Here is a 15178-nt window from a genome sequence, read left to right on the forward strand (position 1 = left end):
AGTTTTAAATGAAGAAAAGCGCGCCTTGCAGCCAGTTGATTTTGAAGAAATAGATCATGATCTAGAGCAAACCCGCGTCCACTTTAAAATTATTAAATTTCTTTTGGCCTACGAGTTTGCTGGGGCGCGCTTTCTGACGCCCCTCGCTTGAACCCAAGCCCCCACTCGAAATTTTTGATCTAATTTTAGGGAATTAGGTCATTTAAGAAATGTCGAGATTTGTATTATGTCACTTTTGTTTTTGTTTGGAATTTGTATATAACATGAAGGTAGTACGTAGAAGCAGTATAATTTTTTTGAAAAGAATTTGGAAACAGTGATTTTGATTCCTTTTCTGAGTTTTTTCTGGATTTTGAGATTTTGCAATTTTTAGAAGTTCCAATTCTTTTTTTTTAAATTGAAAATCTCAGGAATCCTTAGTTTTAAAGACCATTTTTTTTTGAAAAATCCGTACTTTTATGAATTTATTGTTCCCTGTTTCAATTTTCCTTTTTGTGAAAAGTCTCATCGAAATTCTCAATCTCGTTTGCTTATTGCATTTTTTCAAAGTTTCCAATTTTTCAGGGTCCCCCTGTTGTCCATTTTTTTTTCAACAAAATGTCTTCGAAATCTTCAATTCTCTTCTTCACAACACTTCTTCTTCTCGTCGCAGTTTGTACAGCCAATTTGGCAACTGGAAGGTTAGCAAATTTACTTTTTAAATAGATTTCTACAAGCTAAAACTTACAAGAAAGTCCGATCAAAGTATATATAAATAAATTTGGGAACAGCAATTTTTGATTCGAAAATTCGCCAATGCAAGATCCATCAACTGTGAAACCAATTATCTCGTTTACTGTAAGCGATATCAAAAAGTTGTCAATTGATAAAATGTTGGTGATATTATGATAAACAATTCATCAGTTGACTACTTTTTGATACCACTTACAGTAACCCAGATAAAATGAGGCGAAGCTGCTATAGTTTCAAAACTCCAGAAGCTTGAGAAAAAAAGTTACTGTTTCAAAACTTTTAAATAAAAAAAATCAAAACTTTTTAGAATCAATGCCTTTATAGCAATTTTCTCGAATTTCAGAGCATCACTCCGCCCATCAGCCGGCAAACGAAGTGTTCTTGTCGGAAGAACACCTGCTCATTACTATCAGTTGGCAGCAGCAGCAGCGGTGAAGAGATATGAGAATGGTGGGTTTAAACTTAATTATCTCGGTTACTGTGAGAGATAACAAAAATCTGTCAACAAAAATGTTGGTGATATTATGATTAACATTTTATCAGTTGATAACTTTTTGATATCATTCATAGGAGTCGAGGTAATTGACCTTGAAGTTCGCATTAAATGATTTGAAATTGAAGAGTATCAAACTTTGTCAAGTCATAAAATGTTAGTGATATTATGATAAACATTTTATCAGTTGACCACTTATTGATATTTCTTACAGTAATCGAGGTAATTGAGTTTAAAGTGCATGTTAATTTAGTCAATTGTAAGCTCCTATACTTTTCTTCCCACCAATTTTTTTTTGTAATTTCCTTCAATTTTTAAATCTCATGAAACAGAAAATTGTTTTGTTAACCTCCTCCTTTTATATGAAAATGCATAATATGATTTACTGTAAACCTGCATTAGAAGGGCCCTGCAATAAAGCACTCCAGAAGTTTTTTGGGTACGGTAAATAAACTACTGTGTGCAAGAGCATCTTAATTACCCAATTATCTCATTTTTCAGAACTCACATGCTCCATGCACACAATGTCTATTCTGGATGCTCGTCTACAACAACTTCAAGAGGAAATCGATGAAATTGTTGAAGTCATGGAGGCGTGTCACACAATTCGAGCTGTTAATTCTCTTTAATTTGTGATAATTTATTGATAAAAAACACAAAAATGTGTGATATCGATTTGTTCAAATTTAACCAAAATACTTAAAAGATAAAGATTCGCATATGTTTCAACATTTTTTTGCTGTTTCAGAACTTCAGAAGTTGAACTGTATAGTTTTATTCATATCAATGATTACTACAAAAACAATCTTAGGTTTTTCAAATTGGTTTTTTTTCTGATAGAACACATTCTGAAACCCGTAATAATCCTAAATTTAATTTTTTTTCAGATGTTTTTGCCTTTTTCAAAAAAAATTTGGAAGTTTTAAAAATTTTATTTTCGCGTTCGTTTTTGGTGCATGAATGTATTAACATAAATATAAATAGTATTTTCTAGATATCTTCAGCGGTACAATAATTTGTGGAATCACACGAAGCAACTTCACAAACATACATACTTGCCAAATCTTTTCTTGTATTTTGCCATCCGGTCGATATTGTTGATGATGAGGTTTGCATATTCACAACAACAATCGCTGTTGATGAAGCAGTGGGGAATCCGGGATTCCAGGCATTCCAGTTTTTAAACTAAATGTAAATGTAATTCATTCGTCATGTGTCAGCTCTAGAATCTACCACAATTGGATCCATTCCATTTGGCTGTTCCATTGCCAATTCCCATTCGAATACGATAGACCGATGAAGTACATGTATGGCTGTTTGAACGCAGTATTATTTCTAACGACTTCTGAAATAGTGTAACATGAACTCTGACTTAGAAAAAATTGTATTCACCTAGAACATAATCGTGTTTCATCTGAGTGTATTCGTTTACCAGGAACCCGTTGTTCCAGTGATTTCTGCATGAGAACTTCGATGCAAGCCACGTGGCTTGTAATGTGACTGGAAGAAGGCAGACACCGTACTTCAATGAATTCTCATTTGCATAGCTCTGTCGCATTTGGAACCATCCATTTGGACAGTAACAATTGACTTGGAGCATGGCTGATCTCAATTCTGCAACAATATCCTCATCATTTGTAAAGTTATATCCGGGCGTCGCTATTTTTGTAAGTTCAGAAAGGACTCCAAGATCATCTTCTCGATTGTAAGCGACTGTAGCAATTGAAACGGTTTGCTTCATACGAGTGGCCAATGGAAGTGGATCCTGTGATCCTGTTCCTCTAAATAAAAACAGAATGATTCAGTCAGCTGAAATGAACTAACTTGTATTCGGAGGTGTATACAATAACCAATTTTTGATAATGTCCTCTTGCAGTATTGAAACTTTGTTGTTCTAGAAGATCATTCGCTGCTTCTAATCCAGCATGCAAGTATGAATCAGATGACGTTGACACTTGATTCAAAACACGGAATGTTTTATCTATGAGTTCATCAACAGAAGTGAAGTTGTTTAAATCGGCAATGACATGTGCTCCTTGGTTATAAGTTACAATTCCAACTCTTGTGGTTCTAGGGTTGTTCGGTTGAATTCCCAGTTGTTGGCCATCAACGAAAAGTGACGAAATCAACGCAGCGACCTAAAAGAATATTTCTTCTATTATTTGTATTTGAAAAACATCAATATTCCTCAGTAATTCCAGCATTGGTCATTCCAGCTGAATTATCCACTACACAGACAATATCCAACCATAGATTCTTTTGATCTTCGCCACATACACGATCCACGTAGGAATCTTTGCATTTTGATGGACATACTGTAAACTTTTGGTTAGCTAAACTATTTTTCCGATTACTTACTTTCGAATCCAAAGAGAAGGCAGAGCAATAACTTTCTTGGTGTCATTTTTAATTCTTTAATACGTTTCCGTTATATTTACAAGATTAATATACACACATATACCGATGGGTAAGGGGAGAAAAGACAGCCTAGGAGAGAGAAAGAGTTAGACAAAATCAAGCATTTCTGTGCAAAATTTCAATTTCCAGAAAGTGCGCTCCGTTGAGAATTAGACGCATTTTAGTAAATTGTACTTTGTATGGTACTTTTCAATTTTTTATCACTGATAATTATTTTTGCATCATCTTACTTCTATCACTGATAAGACTACAAAGCACCTACTCTTTTTCTCTGCGTCTCTTCTATTTCTCATTGTCTTTAAAAACTGAAAATTCTTAGTTTTTATTATTATTCAGTTTCCAATGATTACCATCTGATTTTCGGTGATCTCTTATTTTTAAAAAATTGATTTTTATTAAAATTTTATTCATTTTTTATATTTATTCATTGACAAATATACTCTAATTTCTGCATCAAATAAGGTAAAGAATGTTTATTTTCGGATGTTTAAAAAATTTTCGACATTTCAGAAGACACAAACACACTTTGTAAATATGAATCGAAATAAACATAATCAATATTTGGGAAATTCAAACTATAAGGATTTCCACATATTTTTGACAAGGATACACCCGGTAAAGATATCAAAAACGACATTTAGTTATTCCCCTAGTAAGTTATACCTGAAAAAAAGATCCATAGTTTCCTTAAAACTTAATACTTCAGGACCAAATAAATTAGGCTCAACAGAAGAACTTAAGAACTACAAAATGATAGTATTTGGAGTACTGTATCTTATCTGTGAGCAAAGTTACAAGCCAAAAAGCTGTGTCCGAGTAACAAAAATGGTTCTTGGCTTGTAACTTTGTTCATAGACAAGATACAGTAATCCAAATAGTATCATTTTGTAGTTCTTGAGTTTTTTATCATATTCAATTTAGGGCTCTTGTCGGTTATTTTGGTCCTTAGAATTATTTTTGGTCCTTAGAATTATTTTTGGTCCTTAGAATTATTTTTGGTCCTTAAAATTATTTTTGGTCCTTAAAATTATTTTTGGTCCTTGAAATTATTTTTGGTCCTTAAACTTTTTTTGGTTATTCACAGTGCCTGTGACATTTTTTAATTTTTTTTAATTATTTAGGAGAGGCCAAAGTTCTGGCCGTGGTCAAACACAGAGAGGAGGTAGACAAGAGCCATTGAGCGATAATCAAGACCGTGGAGATGTCAAGATTCGCCGAGGAACACTTAGAGTCAGAGTGAATTCAGGAAGTGTCATGGGTGACCGGCGTGGACAATCGCCAACTGAAACAGGAGGACGAAGACCGGGAAGAGCTCAGAGAGCTAGAGGAAGAGGGCAAAATTTGAGACGAGGTCATAGCAGCCGTGTTCAAACATCGAGGGCGGAAGCAGTAACCCGTACACAACAATCAGGAGGAGCTCGCGGTCGTGGTTCCAGAGGCTCTACTGGGACCCAACCATCTCGATCTGGAAGGTCTAAAGGTGGAAGAGGGAAATAAATAGTTTACGAATTATACTAAATAAAATGTATTCCTAGACTGCCGCGACGAGTTTCCAACTTCGTTATCAGTTGTTCCATATTTGCAAATAAATAATTTGAAGGCAGACTGAATTATGAAAGTGTAAACAATTAACAAGGCAAATAAAAACGCTAAATAATAAAAAAAATTTAAAAAATGTCACAGGCACTGTGAATAAACAAAAATAATTCTAAGGACCAAAAATAATTTTAAGGACCAAAAATAATTCTAAGGACCAAAAATAATTCTAAGGACCAAAATAACCGACAAGAGCCCAATTTAGTTGGTTATACAATATTAATTCTAAAAGAAACTATGACAGAGCCCGTTTTGCAGAAACTTTAAAATTTTTGAATTAGTCTTTGGACCCCAATAAAACTGGAATTGCAATCAAAATTTTCCTGTTTCTTCCAAAACTGAGGATTATTCATAGAAAACTGTTCCATTTTATATCAAAAGACATATTCAAAAATCTTGCATCTACTTTTTATATTTTTTCCATTATCAAAGCAAGTTAGTTTCCGATTTTTGGTATTTTGGTAATTTTTTTCTCAGAAATTTTATAAAATCTTTTGAAAATTTGTTGCTTCAGATAATACTGATTTCCTCAATATTAGCTGATAACTGCTCTTGGAACGAATACTGCATAAGACACCGAATTCCGGAACTGCTCAACGACTAGTTCCTGGAAGACAAATTGTTGACGCGGTTGGAGAAATATTCAGAATGAAAAAAATTGCGAAGACGTTATACCTAAATCTTTGAAAAATTTTCATTTAATACATCTTTTTTGTTTTTGACATTTTTTTCTCAACCATTTTCAGAATCTCTGAAAAAAAACACTAGTTTTTATGCAGAATTTCCGAATTTCCGAAATCAAATTACATTTTCATTTTATTTTTATTTCATTTAAAAATTTCATAAATTTTGGAATCCTGCAAAAAGCAGCTGGATAAGCAAAAAATCAAAATTCCAGATTTTCGAGAAATTCAGAAATTCATATTGTTGGATATTCAACAGAGGACACTAAACGGACCTCTCATTCGCGATGACCGAACTTTGACGAAAAGAGTACGAGGATAAGAACATCAGTTGATCCGACAAACATTTATTTACTAGGTTGAGATCTCATTGACGTCTGGGGTCCACCAAGCTCCGATATTCAATATATCAGAAGCGCTCCAAATTATCTTGAATTTGATTTCTTCAGAACACGGTACTCGTTTCTAGATTCTCCACCAGCATTTCATTTTGCTCCTGATCCAGTTTCTCCTCCATTATTTGCACCTGCCTTCAGATCCAAGACCCCAGGACCCCCGGATCCGCCAGGATCGAGACCCGGGATCCTTTTCCCGAATCCCGAGCCTGGTCACCCGGATACAGGTCATCCGGATCCAGGTCGCCCGAATCCGGGTCATCCGGATCCAGGGATTCTGTCCAAAATTTTCCAAATTCCCAAAAGACCAAAATTTTTAGGTTACATTTTTTTTCGGAATTTTTTCTGTTTCAAAATTTCAATGTTTTTTTTTGAAATACTAAAAAAACTAGTTCCTTGTTCTTTATCAATCAATCAATCTTCCTTTTTCTGGCTCTGACCTTGAAATCTTCGATCCCTGGATAATTGAGAAGCTTCTTCGCAAACTCCCGCCTCGTTGTGGCTATTCTCCCCATTCGGCCAATTAATTTGTCATTAAAAAATGCGCCACCACTCTAGCATTACCTTTATCGATTATCTTCTCTGACTCACTCTCCACGTCACATGTACCCGACTCTTGGAAACACGCAGTAGTCGTTCCCATACCAAAAAAGGGTTCTCCTTCATCGCCCGAAAACTATCGCCCCATTTCGCTTACTGACCCATTCGCTCGAATTTTCGAACGATTGGTATGTGATCGCATCAAATGGGAATTCCTCCATCAATTCAGTAGTCTTCAACATGGTTTTCTCTCCAACAGATCCTGCACCACCTCTCTAGTTCAATCTGTCTCGAATTATAAAGCTACTCTTTTGAAATCATTACTAATAACATTCACTAAATTCCGTATGTCCGGATTGATGAAGCGTCACTTTTCACCCATTCAAAGTCAACCGATTGAGCTGAAACCTGGACAGATAGATCAGAAATTTTTATTAGTTTATGCCCGACCTTTTCGTTGTTCGAAATTTTGATTTTGAAGTCTTCTGAAGACGTTCCCTTTTTTTCACCACAGTAAAGCGTGGTGGGCAGAGAGTGTGAGGGAGGAAGGGGGAGAGGGAGTGAGGAAAACCAACACAGACCTGTACGCCATCTCTATCACACTTCCTGTGGTGACCCATGGTGTAGTGGCTAAAGTACTACTTTTCTGCCCTCGAGATGCGGGTTCGAGTCCGGTTGGCGCCAACTTCTTTTTTTAAAATTTTTGAACAGAGTTCAGAAGTGAGAGAGAATGTGTAATGTTTTCTCTCATCGGTTCGAGTGATAAAAAGTTCGAAAGTTTTCAAAATGTTCCAATTTGATCAGTATCAGTTAGGAAGTCAGAAATTCAGAAATTCAGAAATTCAGAAATTCAGAGATTCAGAAATTCGGAAATTCAGAAATTCAGAAATTCAGAAATTCAGAAATTCAGAAATTCAGAAATTCAGAAATTCAGAAATTCAGAAATTTAGAAATTCAGATTCAAAAAACTTGGAGTTCTTTCAAATTTCAAGATTACTAGGCAATTCAATATGCCCGAGTTTTCAGCAAAGGCGTGATTTTTTCAAAAAGTTTAAAATTTCTGATTTTTGCTATAAATCTTTTTCTTGATAAATTAAAGGTATCAAATTGGATTGATTATAATAAAAATTTGCAAAATTAATTTTCCAAGTTTGATTGATTGAAAAAGGACAAGGAACTAATTTTCCAGCTACTCAGTCGACAATTGTCTTTCTTCTGTTTCAAAGAAATTTATATATTAGTCATCTTCCGTTTTTCCAGCATGCTAGACAGCTTTATAAAATTTCAGGAAGTTTCAGAAAAACGAGAAAAAAGAATAAAAATACATATCCTTTTTTGAGTTGTCTCAAAATTTTTAATTGGATTTTCTTGGAAAATGCAAAAAGAAAATTGAATTTGAATTTTTATATTCAAAATTAGAAAAAAGGAACCCAAAAAGTTTCGTCCTTTGGGAATTTCTTAGAATTGTGACAGAATGATAAAGTGGGTTTTTGAAGTGAAACTCATAAATTTTTGAACTTTTAGAACTTTTTGAATGCCACAATTTCTGAATTTCTGAATTTCTGAATTTCTGAATTTCTGAATTTTTGAATTTCTGAATTTCTGAATTTCTGAATTTCTGAATTTCTGAATTTCTGAATTTCTGAATTTCTGAATTTCTGAATTTAGGAATTTCTGAATTTCTGAATTTCTGAATTTCTGAATTTCTGAATTTCTGAATTTCTGAATTTCTGAATTTCTGAATTTCTGAATTTCTGAATTTCTGAATTTCTGAATTTCTAAAAGAAGATGATCTACCGTAAAATCTGTATTAATATTGCGCCTCTATTTGAATTGCCCCTCTAATAGACTTGCACCCCTTGAGGGCACTTGAAAAATAGACTTGCATGCAATATTAATACAGATGTTGCGGTAAACCATCACTTTGAAAATGTCAAACCGAAAAAATTAAAATTTTGAAACAGCGATTTTTTATCATTCCAAAAATCTCAAAAAGAAATTATTGTTGTTATTCTTTTTATAATCTCATCTCATGTACTCTCTCACTCTCTCTTTCTGTTGATTATAATATATCATTTTTTGATTAATTCCCTTTATCAACTATTTTCTAGAAATGTACAGTGTTTTTTTTTTGGTTATTTTCAAATGAATTTATAATTTTTTTACTATTTTATTTGAAAAATATAAATTTCGAATTTTTCGATTTTTTTAGTTGATCAGTTCCAGTTGCTTGATGTTCCATAAGCTTTTTTTTTCCATAAATAACCCGTTAATTTTGAGCTTATATATCTCATTTCTTTTGAGAGATATTGAAAAGTAATCAACTGATAAAATGTTAATGATATTATGATAAACATTTTTTCAGTTGACCACTTTTTGATATCTTTTACATGTGCCAAGATAGTTGAGCTCAAAGTTTGCGGTTTTGAAGGAGTACATCTACCCAGTTGTATCACTACCAGGGAGTACATCTCGGCCAATCTAAGCTTATATGTACCAATCTCTAGGCTTAGCTACTATCTAGATGTACTTTTTCAAACTATGTACCAGTGATGGGAGGAAACGCATTTTTCTGAAATACGGAAAACGGAAACGGAAACGGAAATTTCTATTTTTCGTCTATTTTTCAGAATTTTTTTTCCCTTCAAACATAAAAATATACGTTTTTAAACGTTTAAAGACCATATTTGCATCACTTCCCATGCTTTTTTTCAAGCCAGTTTCAGTTTGATATTTTCGTTGTTTTTACATTTTTTTTCCGTTTCCGCTGTAAAAAAATGGCGGTTTTTACGGAAAACGGAAACGGGAAAAAATCTCTAAAAATCGGGCGGAAAACGGAAACGGAAATTCGTCCCATCACTGCTGTGTACCCCTTGAACACGATGTCCAATGTACCCTCGGAGAATGGGCTTCTTCATTTATATTTTGACAATTATTTTTTTCCAAAATTTTAAAATTACTGTTTCAAAATGTGGTCATTGTCCAACAATTTCGAAATCTTCTATTAAAATTTTCGAAATTTTTTCAGTTTCGAAACTCAAATTTCAAATTCCACACCCAATTCCCAAAATGAACAATTCTAGAAATTAAAAAAAAAATTCTAAAAATTGCTGTTTCAAAATTGAAGTTTCCAAATTTTGGGCTAATTTTTTGTCAATTGAAATTAACAAATGAAACAGGAGAAAATTGCCGTTTCAAATTTACAACCTCCCTTAAGATTGCTCATTCTTTAAGGGTAGAAAAAGGTCATTAGTAAGGATTTCACTCTTTTCTTCTTTTTTCTTTTATACTAGGTAAAAAAGGGATTAGTGTTTTGCTTTTTTTTTTGAATTTCTGATTTTCAAGAATTTCATGAAATTCCAGGAAATTATCTTGTAAAATATATTTTTCCAATAAAATTATTTTTTGATTTTAAATCGAATTTTTCATTTTTATTTTCACAATTTGGAAAAAAAAAAATTTAATAATTTCGTTTCGAAAAATTAGTATTAATCAGGACTTTCGAATGAGAAAAACTTGTCCAAAAAATGTGAAAGTTTCATTTTGAAACAGCAATTTTTCAAAATAATTTTTAAAATTTCTGGAACTGTTTTTTTAGAATTTACTGGAATATCTAATCCCGAATTTCTTCATTTTATATTCCCAAAATTTCCTATTCGTTTTTTGAAACCTTTTTTTTTCAAAATTCATTTAAGAATCAATTCCCATGAAATTGAAATTAAAATCTGAAAATTTTGAATTTTTTTAAAATCTTTTTTTTTAAAGCTTCAATGTTTTAAACGTTTACCATCATGGACAAAGTCATTAGAGAATCCTGGACAAAAATCAATAAATCAAATTTTGAAACAGCAATTTTCATTTTCACTGTTTCAAGTTTCGAATTTTTGCAAACTTTTCAAACAATTCAGATTTAGGTATCTAAAAATTTTGAACAAATACTAATACTAATTTCTTAAATTTCTCATTTGAAGGATTTACAGGAATTTCTAAAATCCCGAATTTCTCCTCTGGAATTTTTGATTGGTCATCAAAAACGGTGTAAGAATTAGAAAAATGACCAAAATTTGAAACAGTAATTTTTTTTCAATTTTCGGAATAACAATTTTCAGAAAACGAAAGATCAGTTCGAATATTTTGAAAGTATCATTTCCTTTTTTTTCAATATTGCAACAGCAAGTCCCAAGAATTGCCGCTTCAAAATTAAAATCCTGAATTCTTGAATTCCCATAATAAAATTTCAAGAAAATTCTGGAACTTCTGAACATCTGAATCTCTGAATTTCTCGTTTTTTTTTCTGAAACTTTCCTCATTTAGTTTCTCTGTTTTCCCCCACCATTTTCAGCTTCATTTTCTTCCACTAGTTTCATTTCTTCCCCCCATCTCATTTCCCTATTTTTTCTCTTTTCTCTAACCACTCTCTCCATTTCCCATACTATTTCTCTTCTCTCTGAACCCTAAGGGAGCATGGGGAAGATTCTTCCTTATAAAAACAAACCATTATTATTACTTTTTGAATCTCTCTACTTTTATTTTTCATTTCATTTTTTTTCTCATATTACTGAGATCACGAGCATTGGAAAAAGAATCTGAAAACGCTGAAAATTTGAAACCATGATTTGGATGAGGAATACTGTAAATTCAAAATAAAAGATTTCAGGGAATTTTGAAACAGTAATTTTTTTAAAATTATTGTTTAAACAAGTTTCTTAAGAAATTCATAAATTTCATTTTTCCTAGAAAATTAGGAATTTTCGTATTTTTCTCATAAAAAAAGTAATAGGATTTCACTTTATAAGAAGTTTTAGGGTTTCTTCTTTCTCAAATTTCGGAATTTTGACACTAAAAATGGATTCCAAAATTTCAATTTTAAACATTTCATTGAGTTTCAAAAATGAATTTGAAAATCAAAATAATCCTAAAAACCCAGAAATTTTTAATTAGAAAAATCTTTGAAAATTGCTGTTTCAAAAATTTCGAATCTTGAAAAATTACTATTTTTCGCAATACTTCAAAATTCAAAATTGTCTTGAACTTCAAAATTTCCTAATTTCCTCAAACTGGCTCTTCGAGCTCAATTATCTCGGTTACTGTGAGAGATATCAAACAGTTGTTCACTGATAAAATGTTTATCATGATATCACTAATATTTTATGAGTTGACAAATTTTTGATATCTCTTACAGTAACCGAGATAATTTAGCTCAAAGTAAACAGGTTCCATATCTGAGGTTGCGCCTTTAAAGCAGAACTTTGATGACTAAACTTTAAATTGATTAACCTCGGTTGCTGTAAAAGATATCAACATTGTGTCAACTGATAAAACGTTTATCACATCATCAGTAACATTTTATCTATTTACCACTTTTTGATACCTCTTACTCTAATCGCGATAATTGAGCTCAAAGTATAGAGGGCCAATAACCGAGGTTGCGCCTTTAAAGGGGACTATGATCACTTAACTTTAAATTAAATAATTTATCTAGCTTACTGTAAGAGATATCAAAAAGTTGTCAACTAATACAATGTTTATCATGTTATCACTAACATTTTGTCAGTTGACAATTTTCAGGTATCTCTTATAGTAACCGAGATATTTGACCTCAACGTGAGAATAAGGGTAAAATTGTGCAAAGTATTCCGATTTCCTTTATTTTACCCAAAAAGCAGCTCCCAAAAAAGAAGAATAATTTCTTTTGCGAATTCCCTTCATTTCCTTGTTTTCACACTTTTTTCCTTTTCCTTCTTCCCCTGTACTATCATCATATCCTCCTTTTTTTGTTTCACCAAAAAAATCCCAAAAAAAAGAACAAAGAACTTTTTCATGTGCACTGAGAAGGACCGGATTATTTGAATTTTTGAACTAGAATTATTGAAAAATCTAGAATTACAAAGAAGAAGTTTTTTGGGGTTTCGAAATGTCGAATTTATAAATTCTAAGATTCTAAAAAAAGAAGACACTAAAATTATGCAAAATTTAATTTCTTGGTTTTTCTGGGTTTGAAAAAAGGACCCCAAAAGTTCAGAAAGTTCAATTTTTTTTCGAAATTTTCTGAATTTCTGAATTTCTGAATTTCTGAATTTCTGAATTTCTGAATTTCTGAATTTCTGAATTTCTGAATTTCTGAATTTCTGAATTTCTGAGTTTCTGAATTTCTGAATTTCTGAATTTCTGAATTTCTGAATTTCTGAATTTCTGAATTTCTGAATTTCTGAATTACTGAATTTCTGAATTTCTGAATTTCTGAATTTCTGAATTTCTGAATTTCTGAATTTCTAAAAAAAATCTAAAAAATTTTAGATTTTCAAAAATTGCAGTTTCATTTACTACTCTATAACTTTTTCATTGAATTTTCTCAAAATTGTTGGAAATATTTTTTTTTTTGAAAAAGTTTGAAATTGAAAATTCAAAACTTTTTCAAAATTAAAAATAATGCTGAAAATGGGCAAAAAACAATTCCTATTAATTGAAAAAAAATTACTATTTCAAAAAAATGTTGAATTAAAAATTGGTTTTTTAGAATTATTCATTTTTTGGTCCCATAATTCCCATTTTTTTCAATTTTTTTTTTAAATTTTCAAAAAAATCATCATTTTTTGTCTTATCCCTGCTTATTTATCCCTTCCCAGCAGTGTGCCTTATCGACAAATGATTTGTCGACAAACGCCCTTTACGACAAATTTATCGACAAATTTACCGGTAAAATTATCGGAAAATTACCGACAAATTGTCGATAAAAACAACATTTATCGACAATTTGTCGATAAATTTGTCGATAAAAATTGCTATGAACCGCCGGAATTACTTGTAAAAAATCGTATCGTTACCATTTTTTCCTAGGACGTCTAAAATGATGGAAGAACTTACCCAGGCAAACTTTATAGGCTATCTGGCTTGGTGGCCCAACTTTCACAGCATGAATTTTCTAGGCCACGATTCTTTTTAGCCTAGAAATGATCTGATGTTCCTGGTGTGTTTTTAGGTCATTTTAACATGGTGGCCTAACTTTCGCGCATGCAGTTTTCTAGGCCACCGGGTTAAAATGGTCTAGAAAACATATCAGATGAATATCTGATCATTTTCAGGTCAAAAAGTTTGGTGGCCTAGAAAATTCATGTTAGAAAAATTAGGCCACCAGGTCAGATGGCCTAAAAAAAATGGTAATGATACAATTTTTTACAAGTAATTCCGGCGGTTAATAGCAATTTTTGTCGATAATTTGTCGACAAATGCCCCCTTCGACAAATTTATCGACAATTTGTCAACAAAATTTTGTCGATAAATTACTTTCGACAAATTTACCGATAATTTGTCGACAATTTATCGACAAAATTTTATCGTTTTTTATCGACAAATTTATCGATAATTTGTCAGGTAAATTTGTCGACAAAATCGGAAAATATTTTTCGATAAGGCACACTGCTTCGCAGGATTTCCAGATTTTCAGTTTTTTTAGAGGATTTAGCTACTCACAGCTAAGACAAAAAAAAGAGAAGCTGTTGTTTTGATAAGAAAAAGAGGATAAATCCAAATCCCTTATCAGCAGGATTTTCAGATTTTCTTCCCCTTGTTTTTAAGACAAATTTTAAGAAAATTTCAATTTTGTAGATTCGAAAAATTTGAAAATTCTGAAAATTTGAAATTTTGGAAATAGTAATTGGGAATCGTTCAATCAAATTTTCATTATTTCCAAAATTGAAAAATTATTTTTGAAACAGTGAACTTTTCAAACAAAAATCGATTTCTGAAAAACTTTCAAAATGTGCGAAAATCATAAAATAATGCGTTTATAAAGCTGAAATTCCCATAAATTCTATTTTTTTAAGACAGTAGTTCCATTTTTCTCACAAATTACTGTTTCAAAATTTTCTACATCTTTTCTTTCAGAATTTGTTTCTTGGTCTCATTTTCCCCCTTTTTTCCATTTTTTCATCATAATTTTTTTTATTTTGTTTCATTCTGAATATGACAGATTTCCTTTCAGTGACGTATACTTTTTCAGTTTCCATTTTTCATTTTTTTGAATAATGGTTTTGTTTCAATATTTGAAAATCCTCCAAAACTCTAAAAAAATACACACTTTGAATGCTTGGAAAAATTTGGAATTTCGATTTTAAAAGTATTTTTTTAGAAATGTGGTTTGAAATTTTCGAAAATTACAATCATAGGCAAATCTCTGCGTCCCTGGATCCTTAGATCCATGGATCTTTGTATCCTTGTATCTTTGGATCCTTGTATCTTTGGATCATTGGGTCCTTGGATCCTCGAATTCCTGGATCCCTGGATCCCGGGGATCCTCTAGAGTCGACCTGCAGGCATGCAAG

The 15178-nt window shown here is 32.0% G+C and overlaps 2 protein-coding genes across 2 annotated transcripts; one reads left to right on the forward strand and one right to left on the reverse strand.

Moving 5' to 3' along the window:
• Nucleotides 1-597: 597 nt before the first annotated feature.
• Nucleotides 598-1854, forward strand: CBG19658 (the record flags this gene model as incomplete). The annotated part of the gene is made up of 3 exons (XM_002634629.1): nt 598-680; nt 1076-1182; nt 1727-1854. The coding sequence occupies 3 exons, from the start codon at nt 598-600 to the stop codon at nt 1852-1854; spliced, it is 318 nt and encodes a 105-aa protein (XP_002634675.1).
• A 489-nt stretch (nt 1855-2343) lies between these two features.
• Nucleotides 2344-3629, reverse strand: CBG19659 (the record flags this gene model as incomplete). The annotated part of the gene is made up of 6 exons (XM_045236197.1): nt 2344-2410; nt 2459-2570; nt 2618-3006; nt 3050-3363; nt 3428-3540; nt 3584-3629. The coding sequence occupies 6 exons, from the start codon at nt 3627-3629 to the stop codon at nt 2344-2346; spliced, it is 1041 nt and encodes a 346-aa protein (XP_045096833.1).
• Nucleotides 3630-15178: the final 11549 nt, after the last annotated feature.

The sequence above is a fragment of the Caenorhabditis briggsae genome (genome assembly GCF_000004555.2).
Source record: "Caenorhabditis briggsae complete genome, chrIV, whole genome shotgun sequence".
NCBI classification, from domain to species: domain Eukaryota; kingdom Metazoa; phylum Nematoda; class Chromadorea; order Rhabditida; family Rhabditidae; genus Caenorhabditis; species Caenorhabditis briggsae.